The sequence below is a fragment of the Mustelus asterias genome, chromosome 1, assembly GCF_964213995.1.
Source record: "Mustelus asterias chromosome 1, sMusAst1.hap1.1, whole genome shotgun sequence".
Classification (NCBI taxonomy): Eukaryota; Metazoa; Chordata; class Chondrichthyes; order Carcharhiniformes; family Triakidae; genus Mustelus; species Mustelus asterias.
This window is the reverse complement of record NC_135801.1, coordinates 145,099,988-145,117,336: the sequence shown is the minus strand read 5'-3', so window position 1 is coordinate 145,117,336 and position 17,349 is coordinate 145,099,988. Positions and strand designations below refer to the sequence as shown.

The 17,349-nt window shown below is 42.4% G+C and overlaps 1 protein-coding gene across 4 annotated transcripts in view; it reads right to left on the bottom strand.

Annotated features, from left to right (window-relative positions):
- wdr7 (WD repeat domain 7) overlaps positions 1–17,349 on the bottom strand; it is a 660,051-nt gene that overhangs the window by 100,762 nt on the left and 541,940 nt on the right. For all 4 annotated transcript variants that reach the window (XM_078219900.1, XM_078219908.1, XM_078219891.1 and 1 more), the window contains 3 exons: positions 13,052–13,201; positions 10,289–10,371; positions 7,726–7,825 (listed from right to left, as the gene is read on the bottom strand). In XM_078219900.1, the coding sequence (XP_078076026.1) occupies positions 7,726–7,825; positions 10,289–10,371; positions 13,052–13,201 (333 nt within the window). The remainder of the gene's footprint in view (positions 1–7,725; positions 7,826–10,288; positions 10,372–13,051; positions 13,202–17,349) is intronic.

Sequence of the window (17,349 nt, the reverse complement as noted above, 5' to 3'; positions counted from 1 at the left end):
CTAATAACTATCACTAAAGGTGCACTAATACTATTTTCCTGTACTTGTCCCATATCCTTGAATACAATGATATTTCAAGTGCTCATCCAAATATTTTTAAAAGTTGTAAGGGTTCCGGCCTCCACTACCTTCCCAGGCAGTGCATTCCAGATTCCCACCTCTCTTTTCGCGAAAAAGTTTTTTCTCAAATCCCCTCTGAATCTCCTGCCCATTACTCTAAAGTTATGCTCCCTCGGGATTGATCCCTCAACCAAGGGGAAGAGCTGCTCCCTATTCACCCTATTCATACCCCTCCCAGAACACTTCCTGAACTTGTTATAAAATTCTCAGGTGTGCCTTTATCCCTTGTATAACAAATGCTCTATAGTTTGAAAGCTGTAGAGGTTTTGAAAGCAAAGGAACAGCCACTCTTATTACCATTTAATATAAATCATCCTTTAGGTACATGTTTTGGAACAGCATCCTATTTTTAATATTTTTTGAATGTTTTCCATGTGATATAGGATATCTTTGGGATTTAGAAAACTCAAAAGAGAAACACAGAAACGTAAATGGCTGGTTTAGATAACTGAATGCTGGGTCTGCTGTTTGATCTAATCCTTTTAGAATAAAAATTTTAGCGGGAAGGGGATCTAACACTAGAATCAAGAGAACCTTGAACTGGGTAAAAATAAACTGGCAGAGATGCAAAGGACCAGGAAATTTTAACTGGGTAGAAAGTTCATTAAACTTGTTTCATTTAAAATGGATGTGACAAGGCCCACATGCGGCCAGGTGGAACAAGAGTGCACCTGAAGGCTTCACATCATTCCCAGCGGCTGCAATCAGCTTAATTCTGCTGTTTGCTTCCACAGAACTCGATGACTGCCAGTGACTGAGGTAGGCAGATACTGAATTTTTCAGTCAGGCAAGGTGCCTACTGTTGTCCAGGCACCAGTAGCCCACCGCGAGATGGCAGATGAGGTCTGCGGAACACGGTGGCACAGTGGTTAGCACTGCTGCCTCACAGCGCCAGGGACCCGGGTTCGCTTCCCGGCTTGGGTCATTGTCTGTATGGAGTTTGCATGTCCTCCCAGTGTCTGTGTGGGTTTTCCCCAGGTGCTCCGGTTTCCTCCCACAGTCTGAAAGACGTGCTGGTTAGGTGCATTGACCCGAACAGGCGCCGGACTGTGACAATTAGGGGAATTTCATTGCAACTTCATTGCAGTGTTAATGTAAGTCTTACTTGTGACTAATAAATAAATTTTAAAAAATAAACTTTAAACAGGACAAGCATCAGCATACCTCCTTCACCGATCAGATTGAAATATCCCGACTGAGGTGCAGAGTCTAAAACAGGAAGTGTAAGTTAGAATATTTAATTCGCTGTAAAATCAGAAACAGAAAGGAAAGTCATAGGTAGGAAGAGAAAGATGGGAATAAGGGAAACAGATAGAAAAAAATAAACCTGTGTTTTTTTTGCATCTCCAAAAACAATTGAAGTTTGAAGGGATGAGACACCACACTTTTAAATGTAAATTTTCAATTCCAGAGAAATTTTCGTTGTGACAAAAACTTACCACACAATTAGAAACTCACATATATTTGAATGAACAAGTGGGTAACTAAAAGATGAGTATGACAACATTGCAAGTATGTGAATGTTGAGTCTCTTGCCAAGATATAGTAAAGTGTAGATTATGTAGGAGCAGGGAAACTTGGATGCACGTAACTATGCTTTTGTAGACATTCAATTTATGCCTTAACTGAGCGCTGATAGCCTCATATTTACTTCTACTACAAAGTACAAATTGTCATCCGATTTGTTTGGAAATAACTACAGTATTGCCTCAATCATCTCACACAAATGAAACTTATCTTTTGTGTGAAAAAACAATTATCAGTCTGAAATTAACTCTTTAACCAGCTTGAACCTATGTTCCATCATCCAATTTAATCAATTTGCTTTTACGTCATTCTCAGAATTTACTTTCTGCACACTGTATATTTTTCAAAAAGATTACTGCTTGGATGCCTTTTTAAAGGATGAAATGCCTTCATTTCTTTCACATGTCCTTGTAACCAGATGGCTGACATTATGGATAAATTTCCTAGCTCTTCTCTGCATTCTCCCTCATTGCTTGAATATTTCCCTTCCGTATTGATCATCAAAATTGGAGACAATGTTCAAGGTGAGCATTGACAGCATTCTATGCAGTTTGATTATGACTTCCTTTGATATGTAATATCATTGACATGGCAATATCGTTAAAAATCCCATTGGTTTTATTAATTTCTGCTCTGTAATGTTTGGATGTGCTCAGTGTTCCATCTACTAAGACTCCTGGTTCTTTCACTTTCATCCACAGCTATTTGAAAAGTATTCAAATACGAGTTTCCAATATTTCCTTCATTGTCCACCATTTCCTAAACACCATGCATATGCTGCCCTCAATTACATAATCCCAACATCCTATCTTCGCTGACCTATTCTAACTTCTGACACCAAATGTAATCAAATTAAATTGACATCTTCTTCAGTGCTACCCATGGTTTTATTCCAGGGCTTCTCTTTCAGCTTCGGGTCCCCTTTGGTTTTCTTACTTTGTCCTTTTTGCTTCCTTCCCCCTTTTCTTTCATCTCCAGCCTCCTTGGCCTCACTCTCTGGAATGTTCCTTCCTGAATCCTCTGCTTTTCTAATTATCTCAGCACCTGAAAAGAAAATTTCTGAAAACCCACCATTCCTGCTCAGTTTTCAGTCACCCAACTGAATCTCTTTCCCTGTACCTCCAGGTGGCACGGTAGCACAGTGGTTAGCACTGCTGCTTCACAGCGCCAGGGACCCAGGTTCAATTCCAGGCTTGGGTCACTGTCTGTGTGGAGTTTCAGCATGGAGGTCGGTCACCAGTGGAGTGCCCCAGGGATCTGTTCTGGGACCCTTGCTCTTTGTGATTTTTATAAATGACCTGGATGAGGAAGTGGAAGGATGGGTTGGCAAGTTTGCTGATGACACAAAGGTTGGTGGGGTTGTGGATAGTGTAGAGGGATGTCAGCAGTTGCAACGAGACATAGATAAGATGCAAGACTGGGCGGGGAAGTGGCAGATGGACTTCAACAATAAGTGTGCGGTGGTTCATTTTGGCAGGTCGAATAGGATGAAAGAATATAATATTAAGGGTAAGACGCTTGGCAGTGTGGAAGATCAGAAGGATCTTGGGGTCTGGGTTCATAGGACGCTCAAAGCAGCGTCGCAGGTAAAGGCTGTGGTTAAGAAGGCGTATGGAATGCTGGCCTTCATCAGTAGAGGAACTGAGTTTAGAAATCAGGAGATACTGCTGCAGCTGTATAGGACCCTGGTCAGACCCCACCTGGAGTACTGTGCCCAGTTCTGCTCGCCTCATTACAGAAAGGATGTGGAAGCCATAGAAAGGGTGCAGAGGAGATTTACAAGGATGTTGCCTGGATTAGGTGGCATGCCTTGAGGATAGGTTGAGAGAGCTAGGTCTTTTCTCCTTGGAGAGGCGAAGGATGAGAGGTGACCTGATAGAGGTGTATAAGATGTTGAGGGGTATTGATAGAGTGGATTCTCAGAGGCTTTTACCCAGGGCTGAAATGGTTGCCACAAGAGGTCACAGGTTTAGGGTGCTGGGGAGTAGGTACAGAGGAGATGTTAGGGGTACGTTTTTCACTCAGAGGGTCGTGGATGCGTGGAATCGGCTGCCGGTAGTGGTGGTGGAGGCAGATTCGATAGGGTCTTTTAAGAGACTTTTGGATAAGTTCATGGAAGTTAGTAAGATAGAGGGTTATAGGTAAGCCTAGTAGGTAGGGACATGTTCGGCGCAACTTGTGGGCCGAAGGGCCTGTTTGTGCTGTAGCTTTTCTATGTTCTACGTTCTCCCCATATCTGTGTGGGTTTCCTCCGGGTGCTCCGATTTCCTCCCACAGTCCAAAAGATGTGCTGGTTAGATGCATTGGCCATGGTAAATTCTCCCTCAGTGTTCCTGAACAGATGCCAGAGTGTGGCGACTGGGGTATTTTCACAGTAACTTCATTGCAGTGTTAATGTAAGCGTACTTGTGCCACTAATAAATAAACTTTAAACCCTTCTCTGTGAACAGCATGATATGTTTTCTATGTTCTATATGTATATGCAAGTGATTTTAAAAAAAATTCATTTGTAGGACGTGAGAGTCGCTGGCTGAGCCAGCGTTTACTGCCCATCCTTACCTGCCCTCCGTTTCAGAGGGCATCTGAGAGTCAACCACATTGCCATAGATCTGGAATTACATGTAGACCAGATCAGGTAAGGAGGCAGGTTTCCTTCCCTAAAGGACATTAGTGAACCAGATGGGTTTTGTTACGATAATCGACAATGGCTTCATGGTCATCATTAGACTTTTAATTCCAGATTAAGGGATTTCTATTGAATTTAAACAAAATTATTTCCTAGGCTCACTACCTTGATGTAAAATGGCAACACTGATTAGGGAGCCACTCAATGCATTTTAGCTTATTTTAAAACGACAGGTTTGCATCACATTAGTGTTCAGAAACTTCATTTGTATTTCTCCCCTTTTTCCCCAGTCTTACCAGCTCACTTATGAAACCACGACGTGGAGATGCCAGTGTTGGATTGGGGTGGCCACTCACCTGATGAAGGAGCAGCGTTCTGAAAGCTCGTGATACCAAATAAATCTGTTGGACTTTAACCTGGTGTTGTGAGACTTCTTAGCATTAAGAAACCACAGAGTTGGAATTTCTTTGCTGATGCTCTCAGTCCATCATTAGAACTTGACAATGTTTAAGTGGATAAATGGAGTTTCCATCAGACTTCCAGCCACTTATGGAGGCAGAGTGGAAGAAGCTCTCAGGAAATTCCCTTCCATTATCAGTAGGGTGGACAGGCAGAATGCTGTCAGCTTTCCCTTGATTTCAAATGAAATGGTTCCTAGGAAGTTTGAGAGAGGACTCCTCTTTCGTAACTGAATCTGCATTGCACCACTCGACAAAACATGACATTGTTGCTTGAGCATTGATGTGCCTCAAACTCTTTAAAATGTACTCGAATATAGGAGGCTTCTTCAGCTTGAAAATAAGATCTCTGTAATACTCTGTAAGCCCTCCATGATACCTGGGGATCATAGTATACTGTACTAACTGCATAAACTTGTGATTCAGTCAATATGTGTAGAGGTAAACAGAAAAAAGAATCGATGTTTGCGTAATGCTGCACAAAGTAAGTCAGATAAAACGTAAACGGTTAAATTGGAATGCTATTATTTTACTCTACTATTATCACCAAATGCTTGCTTTGTCAAAAATAAAGAATTTAATTTCAGTATGCAACTCTGTTGATAACTCGGTTTTAATAATATTCAACAATCAGGTCTGCAGCAAACATGCTGCCTTAAAAAAACCCACAAAGTGAATTGATCATTATGCTGTTCTTTACAGTCCATGGCAAAACACAGCTAGCAGTGGACAGTGAACAGATACAATCATGTTACCAAACAGCCAGACAATGGATTCTGAAAGGATTTGAAAATCATAAGATAAGATACTTTAGCGTGTCAACAAACCCAAGGGTAACGGGGCCCACAGGCGGCTTTGTCACTTTGCACTCAGCAAACTAAACAATATGGCTGCAGGCAGCAATAACCCTGTCCATCAACAACTTTAACCTTAAATGAGACAACTCAGTCCAATAGTGCCAACAGTGCATTTCAAGCATTAGCTACATTACAATTCTTAAAGAAACCACACTGTTATCGAAAAATCTATCTGTGCTATTTTTCGAACACATCTTTGAGCTATTTCAATCTTTCAGGGCCCAAGTTGAACAGAAAACTACAGAACACCGATGGATCTTTACCAACAGGTTTGAAGAATGCACTTTTAAAAAAAAATCCCCTTATATTGCAGAAATAACTATATTTCAAAAGTTAAGGTGCATCATTTAGCGTTGACAATGACAAACCCATTGAGATTTCTTTACATTTCTAATGTGGGAAAGCCATGAAAGGAAAAGGGCCTAGAGAGGATAAATGTGATGGATTACATGGCCTCCTTTATTGTAAGCAAGCCATCAACCAGACCATCACTCTCCAAAAAACAACTCAAGTCATTTGATCTCCCCTGCACTTCACAGACATATTTCTGTTCCCTTTCATAGAGCCATCTCCCCACAATTAACAGAGGAACTCCCTCCCACACATCTATCAACATCTCTCACCCCCGGATTCAGAGATACTATCCTCCTCTAACTTCTTCCTTCCTCTTCATTGAAACACTCTTTCCCCCATCTCCCTCAGTGTGCACCTGCACTGTTTTCCCGCACCCATTTTATAAAATACGCTTTTCCTACTCTCCCTCCTGCAGTTCACAATGCCAACTTTCAACTGCACCTCAGCTTTTGGTGACACCTGTCACCCACCGTATGTACTACAATCCTCTGAACCCCCCCCCGACCCCATCTCTTTCAATTTGTGGAGGCACATTTCAGCCACTCACTAAGCACTAGCACTTTTCATCCCATAGTTCCCAGTTGACATTCTCCCTTCTTCCCTCCACTTACACAGCTAGCCCACTGCTCCCTCCTGCTATTTTCCAGGATGATACCTTGACATAACCCAAATACAAGCACACCAGAGTGGCATTTCTCCATTTCACACATCAAACACTCAAGACTGCGATTGCTGACTAGTGTTGAATAGGAACAGTTTTTATGTCTTGAGTAAGATGCACAATGAAGAGAAGACTTCAAAGAGAAGCTTTTCATTTCATCATTGAGGACGAGATTTGTGCAATGCACAAACTCACTGCATCAAGCAGTACTCACAGGTGCAAATCCTTTTTTAACCTTCTGATCAATTGAAATGCAGGAATAGATCAGTTACAGCAGCATGCTAATTCTAGTACAGTGAGGAAGGAAAAGTCAGAGAATAGGATGACATATTCAATTCTCATGGCCCAAGGTGGTCACAGACCACCATTTAAGAGACTATGGAGATCTCTATAGCCAGCCTAGATCCTTTTGATCACAATGCAACTTGGAAAGATAACAAAATCAGAATAAACCTGAAAAATAGGAATGACTTTCTGAAAAAAAAACTCAAAAGTTGAAATGGAAGCATAATGTTTCAGCCGACCACAATTCAACATGGAAAATCTCTAACCATTAATGTTCTAAGTAATTACTCAGTGTATCCGCATAAACATGGCTCAGTTCCTTACAAATGTAGGGTTAGTCATTAGTCAGTGCATGCAAATGACCAAGGAGCACAAAATCCAGCAATTATCACCAATAAAACCCCACTGCCATATCACGAGTTCTAATCGTTACTAATGGGTCATAAAGCACGACAATATCTCAAGGTTTAGTAAATATGTCATTGGTCAGGAACACTCAATACCCCTTGGTGGCATAAGATCTGATTACTAATAATTGAGGGAAAAGAATGTATTGACAACTCATAGCGCCATCCAATTCATTTGACAGTTTTCCTGCAGCAACTATAGCATCTATTTTTGCCATTCTTCCCTGTCTAAGGTAGCCACTTTGTTACAGTGAATGGCAACATGGGGAGGAGGGGGTTCTCTATAAGGTCGTGGCCTTCCTTAAATTATTGATTAGTTTGCCTTATCCATAGCCTTACCCCATCATGACAAGTCAAAGGCTGCAATGCAAGTCCTTCTCTTCAATCACCTTCAAAGTTTATGGAGAGGAAGTCACAATGATTTATTTACCTGGCATTTTCCCGTGCGGATGTCGTATAAAGCCACTGAGCCATGTCGAGCTCCAACTGCTATTCTGTTACTCCTCTCACAGTAGCTTACCATGTAGAACCTGAAATCCAAGGAGAATAACAAAAGGACTGAAAATCTACTGGCATGTCACAGTAGCGAACCAGTAACAGCAGCAGTGTGCTTTGAGATCACTAATCCAAGCGTTTAAAAATTCCAAATAAAAAAGATAATATTATTCAATACACAAGGATGATTTCAATTTAAATTGCACGGTTTATTGCAACATTTGTGAAAAATATTATTTGCCATTTTGTATCAATAACATTGTCATAATTTTTATTTTCTTTGCTATTGAAGTGATTGGGTAAGGTGATTAGTGACAGATATTAATCATTGATTCTGCCGAGCACTTGCTCACAAGCTGACCATCCCATTAAATAGGGTATTCCAAAAATATGATGCAGGGATCATCCTCTGTGCTAACTTCCTTCTATCTCATTTTTCAGACCATCCCACTGATGCAGTTCCATTTCAGAAGATGCTTCAGCAGTTGGCTGAGCAACATGTTTGCGTACAGATACAAAAACGTGAATCTAATAGGAGCGTAAAAGAGAAAAAAACTTTCTTTTAAAATTGCAAGTGGTACAAAGTTGTTAAACTGGTTAAATAGATAATCTGCTGCCATCGGGGCGGCACTGTGGCACAGTGGTTAGCGCTGCTGCTTCACAGCACCAGGGACCCGGGTTCGATCCCCGGCTTGGGTCACTGTCTGTGCGGAGTTTGCATATTCTCCCTGTGTCTGTGTGGGTTTCCCCCGGGTACTCCTGTTTCCTCCCACAGTCCAAAGATGTGCGGGTTAGGTTGATTGGCCATGCTAAATTTACCCTAGTGTCAGGGGGATTAGCAGGGTAAATGTGTGGGGTTACGGGAATAGAGCCTGGGTGGGATTGTGGTCGGTGTGGACCTGATGGGCCGAATGGCCTCCTTCTACACTACAGGGATTCTATGAAAGACTATGAATGAAATTACCGTCTTATAAACATGGGTATAAAACCCCCTTGAAATTTAACACAGCTATTTGACCACGATCAGCAAGATTTCTGGGAAACAAAACGACTATTAGTTGTGTACTTTCTTGAAAACTATAGCTGCTCATGCTACTTCTCTACAAAATCTCTATACTAATTCATTGCTCCGATCTTGCAACGAATACTCACATCAAAATACTGTGAAATGACTTTTCTGTCATAGGCTGCCCATACTGGGATCTTCTACTTTTAGCGCCGACACTAATCCATTTCAAGAAAGGATGAGCATCGGTATTGAAATTGAAAAATCTATGCCATGATGTTCAACTGCTAAACCTCAGGTGCAGCAACGGTTTGTTCTATTTAAGATATGTCCATTAAATCAAATCATTTGCAATATTTAGATATTTGCAATATCTACGAGCTGAACATTCCATTCAAAAGAAAAAAGCACTCAAAATATCCTAGTCCTATGCTACCATCGGATAAAACTTTCTCTTAATTCTACATGGATCACCTTTACTCCAGCGATAACGGTTATCATAACTGTGCAACTACGTTAGTACGAGAAGCTATTTTTTGTTGTGGGAGGGCGGCTAGGGAATGTTCATTACTTGATGAGTTGCATCATTCCACTTTGTCTTAATGCCTTTAATCCAGAAAACAAAAATTTAAATTGCCACTCTTGCCACTGTCAAGCACAAGTGCCAGGCAGTGATCATCTCCAAGAAGAGAGGATCTAACCATTGCCATCGCTGAATCCCCCACAATCAATATCCTGCAGGTTACCATTGACCAGAAACTGAACTGGACGAGCCATATAAATACTGTAGATACAAGAACAGGTCAGATGATAGGAATTCTGCAGCAAGTAACTCACTTCCTGTCTCCCCAAAGCCTGTCCAGAATATATAAGCACAAGTCAGGAGTGTGATGGAAATCTCTCCACTTGCCTGGATGAATGCAGCTCCATCAATACTTAAGAAGCTTGACAACAACCAAGACAAAACAGCCCGCCGACACACAGTGGCAGCAGTGTGCACTATCTACAAGATGTACTGCAGAAACTCACCAAGGGTCCTTTGACAGCACCTTCTATAACCACAATCACTACCATGTTGAAGGACAAGGGCAGTAGATGCCTGGGAACACCACCAACTGGAAGTTCCCCTCCAAGTCACTCACCATCCTGACTCGGAACTATACCACCGTTCCTTCATTATCTCTGGATCAAAGTCCTGGAATTCCCTCTCTAACAGCACTGTGGGTGCAGCTACACCTCAGTGATTTCAGCACTCCAAAAAAGGCACTACCTTCTCAACGGCAATTAGGAATGGACAATAAATGCTGGTCCAGCCAGTGATGCCCACATCCCGTAAATTAATTTAAAAATGAATGGGACAGCTGTATTGAAAAAACAGTCTCAAGCCCTGACTTAAGAGTCAAGCTGGAAAAGGAACTCGCATCAGGCCAGGTTTTAACTCAGAGGTTTAACATTATGCGAAAGATAAACTTGCAGTGCAGTGCCTACTCACCGACAAATTGAAGGGAAACATTCTTGAAGCCCCTTTTTCTTGACCAAGGATCCTTCGAGGCAATACATGATAATGTCCATAACCTGGAATAGTAAATAAGGATGCCATTGTTTCAACAATAAAGATATACTCTCCAATTATATTATCATTTGCCTTTTGTAAGAGTCCTTTAGCTCTTTAAATGTGCAATTTCATTGTCTCTTCACCACAAGACCAAAATCAGGAATGCGATGGTATTTTCCTGGATGGGTTCAGCCACAATAATAATAATCAAGGAATCCACCCCATCCTGGACGGACCATTCCACTTGATCAGCATCTATCAGTATATTTAGCCCAGAGTTAGCCCTGCTGGTACGCTGTGATTACTATGTGCACAGGATACACTCTATCACCACTGTGCCCAATGACCACTTCGAAGAAGAGCATTAATATTGCAGAGTGACCGAGGACGTGACAGTCAATGACTGACTATCATTGGACTTTTTTTTCCAAGAAGTAGTTTATCCTACAGCCGAAAATGCATGATTCAAAGTTTTCAAAGTTTATTTATTAGTCACAAGTAGGCTTCCATTAACACTGCAATGAAGTTACTGTGAAAATCGTTGATTCTTTTTATATTAATAAAATGCGATCATTTTGGCCACTGAAGTACCTCTACCCAAATAGGCTACAAGTGAAATAAATCATGTGTAACCAGTATTACAGAGAAATATAAAACCTACTTTAGATACTCAGTGTGAAAGGTTGAGGGAGAACATCCTCTTTTCTCACATGAAAAAACCCCTCCTGTGACAGCATAGGTGCCAAGCCCAATCACTTCTCTTTAAGTTAAGGACACCTTATAATGTTGATCAGACGGCTAGCACTGAAAAGTGTGAAATAGTCGGTCCATCCCAAAGCTGAACGGAAACTCTGCCATAAGGCGAAATGAAGTTAAAAATAATTAAAAACAAACACTCGGAGGAAGGAAACATGTATAAGCTTAAGAACATTAAGGAGCTGTGACTTCCTAAGAGTGGCAATCAGTATTGAATTGTCACTCTGTGCCCAATTACTTATGTGATTTATTTGCTTCCAATCCTGTCTCACTGAACCTTTCAACTCAGGCCATGTGTGATCCAGGCAGCACAAGACCCAGCGTCAAAGTGAAGGAAGACACGCCCCATTTTAATGGCCCAAGCTTTGGCGGCGGGGGGGGGGGTTGGCATGTGTGCAAGAGTTGGGCCTGCAGGGTTGGGATTGATGGTGGTGGTGGGGGGGTTGGTGCAGCGAAAGAGTCCCATGCGGGTGTGGTGAATCCCAGAGGGGTCAGGGAGTGAAGAGTACTGTAATGCGGTGGTTAGTCGAGGGATAGGGTAAGTCCCCTGGGGGTTGGGGGTGTGGGGTGACTCCCACGAGGGTGGGATAATTATAGTTGCAATAGTTACACAGAAGTTAAAAGAGGTTTTAGTTCTTCCATTTTTTTCTGGGTAACTATTGGTGTAAGCCTATCTGAACCATCCAAAGTTTACAATTTAAATTGCACTTTTGGATAGTTCCAGGGCAGGGGAATTGCCCAGAGGAAATTTGCGCTTCGGGGTAGTTGCCGATGAAACCCTTATCTGTGAAATTCTGAGAGGGTTTCCCGGCGCCTCTTTGGGGTACTCCTACAATCTGACACGGGGAGCTCAGAGTGACATCCCAAGGTTCTTAAGATATATGAATAGGTCATTAAGTCCAATAGGTTTGTCCTTTTTCTTAATAGATCAATCTCACCTCTTCAGTGCATCACTCAATTCCCTTTTCTTTCCAAAACTGTAACAACTTGCAGCTTTGAAGCCAAGATAAGGGTTGCAACTCTATCCAAAGATTTTTAAGTGTTGCCCCCATGGCAAAATTGGTGAGATTCTGTTGGGAGTGCCGATATGATTCAATTCACAATTCAACCATACTTAGACATCTTTGTGGAGCCTGGGGAAATTCTCACTGAATTCTCCCACATTTAGGCTGGGAATTTGTGATCTCATTCATTCTGCCATTGCTGCCATCAAGAAAGGAAAATTTGGCGCTCAGCCAAAACTCCATTCACAGCAGTGGAACCAGAGTATCCCAGCCATAGGCAAGGTCGGAGAATTCTGGCCTTGGAATATTTTATTAAGTGAGAACCTAAAGATGTCCCCCGGGGCCAGCTTCTGAGAGATCAGGGTGTAATTTTTAAAGAGAGTCCCGATCTCCAGTCAACCTTACACAACCCCTCCCCACTCGCTGGCTAAGAGCCTCCCCCCCCTCCCCCTGGCATTAGGTTGGCACTGCTAGGGTACCAGGGCCAGTACCATGGCACTATCCAGCCATTTCTCCGATCACCCGGAGCTTCAATGGCAGCCGAGCTCCCCGACCTAGCCATCATGTCCGGTTCCTGTTTGTGGAGACCGGTAGTGGTTCATGCTGGGTTCCCTCTGCCCCGAGACTCAGAGACTCCCGGGAGCAGGGAGAATCCGGCTTGAAATTGACTAAGCATAAATGGAGATTTAAATATGCTAATCTGTTTCCTACCCTCGCTGGGCAGCAACCAGATTACATCCGGGTTGGGGGGGGTGCAGGGAACATCCCAGAGGGGGTTCTTACTGGTGCGAAAGATGATAGGCCTCTCCCGCACGATTCTCCCATCCCGTACGATCTGCGCTGTGGCTGGAGAATCCCTCATGTCTGATTCAGGTGACAATTTATTCTCTCAAATTTGAAAATAGATCCGACAAAACTTCCTGATGTGTCCTCCACTTACCTCAACTAGAAGGTCAACTACGTCAGTCGGCATCTTTTCTATCAGTATCTCAATCACTCGCAGAATCTCACTCTTTGCACGAGCCAAGGTGCTGGTGTGCACATTTGGCTGGGACTGTGTATTGGCTGCTAAAGCTGTATGTCGGTGCACCTACCAAAGAAACACATCAAACATAATCAAAGGTTTAGAATCAAAAGGGGACATTTTATAAAAGTGGTGAGGCAGGGACTGTGCTAAAATGGCAAGTCAGAAGGTAACATAGACACAACCACAGAAGAAAGAGATGAGGGCAGTGGCAATGTCAAAAAGATAGAAATATATAAAGCATCCTAAGCACTCTTCTAAGCTTCATGAAAAACATGATTAAAAATGTGCTGAAAATATCAAAGGGAAAACTTTTGCTTTTGGCAAATGTAAGTAACAGGAAAAATGGATAATAGGATAAAATTATAAAAAATTTATAAACCTGAAGCAGCTAAAATAGGTTACTTGAATCGTAAATATTTGCAGTAAAAGGCTGATGTGACATTGTAGATATTCTGTAAGAGGCAAGAGAATTTGGGCAGGATTTTACAACCTCGCTCTTCCTGAAACTATTAAAATCCTGCCCGAAGAGATTTTCTCCATGCACAGGGGCAGTGTCCAAGCAGTGCTGGGGGAAGTTCCAGCGGTAATGCCTGGGTAGGAGTTCGAGGGTGAACTTCTTACGTGCAGTGGCCTTTAAAATGGCACACTGATCCTTGCGTTATTAAGTTGCTGGCGATAGATCGTGGAACCCACCCCTTGATTTTTTTTTTGCAAGTCCTGCACTATACAGTGGAGAAAGCCACATTGTTGTCAGCCGTTTCAATGCCATTTTCCCCATCCACTATCAGCCTTTCCCAATTCCCAGGAAAATCTCATCCAATGTTTTCAGTTGCCTGAGCCCTAAGATTTGGAATTCACTCCCTTAAACTCTTTGCCTGGCCACCTTCAACCATTTTTAACACAGTCCTTGGATCAAACTGCCAGAGGTAGTAGTAGAGGCTGGTACAATTTTGTCTTTTCAAAAGTGTTTAGACAGTTATATGGGTAAGATGGATATAGAGGGATATGGGCTAAATGCGGGCAACTGGGACTAGCTTAGGGGTTTAACAAAAAAGGGCGGCATGAACAAGTTGGGCCGAAGGGCCTGTTTCCATGCTGTAAACCTCTATGGCTCAAGCTTTTGGACACCAATCCTAATAACTCATTACTTGGTGTCAAATTTCAATTTGCTAAAGCTTTTGTTTTGCTATGTTATAGATATTTTACAAATGTAAACTGCTGTTATAGGCCACTGGGCAAAATTAAAATATGATAAAAGAAGGGTGTGTGATGATTGGCAATAAAGGATTTACAGAGCATGTCTAAAATGGGAGTGTGACAGTAAAACCCTCATGGGTTTAGACCCCAAAATCTCAGGTGACCTTCCAGTGCAGTACTGAGGTATCGTCTTTAAAATATCCCACAACAAAATCGAGCAGGGGAGTTCTCCCATTGTTCTGGCTAACGCTTATTCCTCAATCAACATCACTAAAATTATTCCACTGGTCCTTTAACTCACTGTCATTTGTAAGACCTTGCTGATTACACAATGGATGTTGTGTTTCCCTATGTGACAACAACAACTACGCGACAGGAAAAACGGGACAGAATATCTGGTCAGGTAAGGTGGTGCTGGTTAGGGACACACAGATTTTTGCAAAGGAGAGAGCACTCTGGAGAAGATGTAATGTTGGTATGGGGGTGAGGGGTGTGTGGCAGCTTGGGGAGGGGGAGGTGCTGCAGCAGGCAGTCAACATTTGAACCTCTGAAGGGAGGGATTTTCTGGACCCACCCTTCCCCCCACCACATGTTTTACAGCAGCAGAGGCAGCCTGCCATTGGTGGGATCTTTTGGTTCCACTGTTGTCAACGGCTTTTCCCATTGAATACAGGCCCCATGGCTGGAAAACCCACTGTGGGGGTGCGCCGTCGGAAGGACCGGAAAATCCCACCGGAAAATTCAGGTTGTAGTTTCTGGACCAAATTAATGATCTTTATCAAAACTATTAGCATCTCAAATACGGTGATAATATTAAAATAGGGACAGCAGTAAGTAAATGTTAATGCAGAGGGGCTGACAATTGGTAAATAACATTAAATGTTAAAGTTTTTGTTCATTCATGAGATGTGAATGGTTTGATAATGGAGTAGCTTGTTCAGCCACTTTGAAAGGGAGTGCAGAGTCAACAGTAGGTTTGGAGTCACATACGGGTAACAGTTGCCAACCCTCTTGGAACGGCCAGGAGTCTACTGGAATCAGCATCAATTTCCCAGTGACTATTGAAAACAATGCAGCAGATTTCAGAACAATGCTTTAAGCAGGTTTGAGTCATAAGGAGAGGCTGGATAGACTGGGACTTTTTTCCCTGGAGCGTAGGAGGCTGAGGGGTGATCTTATAGAGGTCTATAAAATAATGAGGGGCATAGAAAAGGCAGCTGGTCAACATGTTTTCCCAAAGGTAGGAGAGTCTAAAACTAGAGGGCATAGCTTTAAGGTGTGAGGGGAGAAATACAAAAGGATATAGAGGGGCAATTCTTTTCACTCAGAGGGTGGTGAGTGTCTGGAACGAGCTGCCAGAAGCAGTAGTAGAGGTGGGTACAATTTTGTCTTTCAAAAAGCATTTAGTTACATGGGTAGGATGAGTATAGAGGGATATGGGCCAAATGTGGGCAATTAGTATTAGCTTGGTGGTTAAAACTGGGCAGCATGGACAAGTTGGGCCAAGCTGCCTGTTTCCATGCTGTAAACCCCAATGACTCAAATAAATTAATAGGCACATTATTTGCACACAGCTCAACATTCATTGTAAAATGGTGATCTGACTGCATGCTTGGCAGCATAATGAAATAAAGCATAAACTGGCACTGACATGGGTTGTGCATGCATGCTGTGCTCAGGAACGCTGTTGCCTCTCTTTTCCTGCCAAGCGGGAGATTCAAGGAGGTAAAGGGAATGAGCGCAGGGCTGCAGACTTGAAAATTAGCTGAGCATTTTCCTTGCTGAGACTCAAGGTAAAAGGAGTGCTAATTTTAGTCCTGGGTGATTTTTTAAAAATGGAACTGTATGAATTTGTCAGAATTGATGGAGAGGTTTTAGCTGGTAGGGTATGGGCTTTTGCAGTGGGTTCAATAGAGATCTTGGCGTGTTTTCCACTCTTGTGCCCCATCAGAACCTGTCTCTTCCCCTAAAGAATATTAATGTCCCAGATGAATATTTATGACAATCCAGTAGTTTCATGCTCACCATTACTGATACTCGCTTTTAATTCCATTTTATTCATTTGATTCACTGAATTTTAATTCCCCAGCTGCCAGGATGGGATTTGATTCCATCTCCAGATCTCCAAATTATTAGTCCAATAACGTAACTACTATCCTTCGGTATCCAAATATGAAATAATAGACTGCTTGAAAAAAATGTCATAAGTGTGAATTAGCAGAAAGAGATTTTGAAAAGGACCTGGGAATAGCAATAGACTCGTTACTTTCAATGTCTAGGGAAAATGGTGAATCAATTAGAAGAGCTAATAGAATGTTGGGATATCGTGGAATCCAGTTACCATGATTGATCTAGACAGGTACTGAAGTGATCACTATAATCAAATGTTCACTAAATCATAAGGTAACCATTCCAAAATACCCTAGAAGGCAGTTTTCATGCGAAATTGGGAAACTGATCAGGGCACTGCTTGGCTGTTTAAAATTCCAGCAAGCTGTCTTACTGAATAGCTGAGCAACGCTAACCTGCAATTGAGGCTGCTGTGTAAAAGCCACAAAACACTACTCAGCCATATTCGGCTAATGTTAAAAAAAAATCTAAGAGTTACAGTTCACTGTTAACAGGCTTATTTTGAGCTGCTAATCGCCAATGCACATTGTCCAATGACTCCACTTCCTGACCTCTCCTGAGACATTGGGACTACCTGGTTCTGGGTACTGGATGGCAGACCTGCGCAAGCAGACAGGTTGAGCCTGAACAGAGCTGGGACCAGTATCCTTGCAAAGTGATTTGATAGTGCTACCGAGGAAGGTTTAAAATTAACATAGCAGGGTGATGGGAACCAGGAGGAAACAGGAAAAACAAGTTGCGTGAAGAAGTGGAAGAAACAGTTAGCACAATAGTAAAAAATAGTCATACAGTCATAGGGGCAATCTTACCGACTTGCCACGCCAATTAATGGTGTGGCAAGCCGGTAAGATCGCGAGAGAGCCGGAAAACCAGGTTCGTGTCCG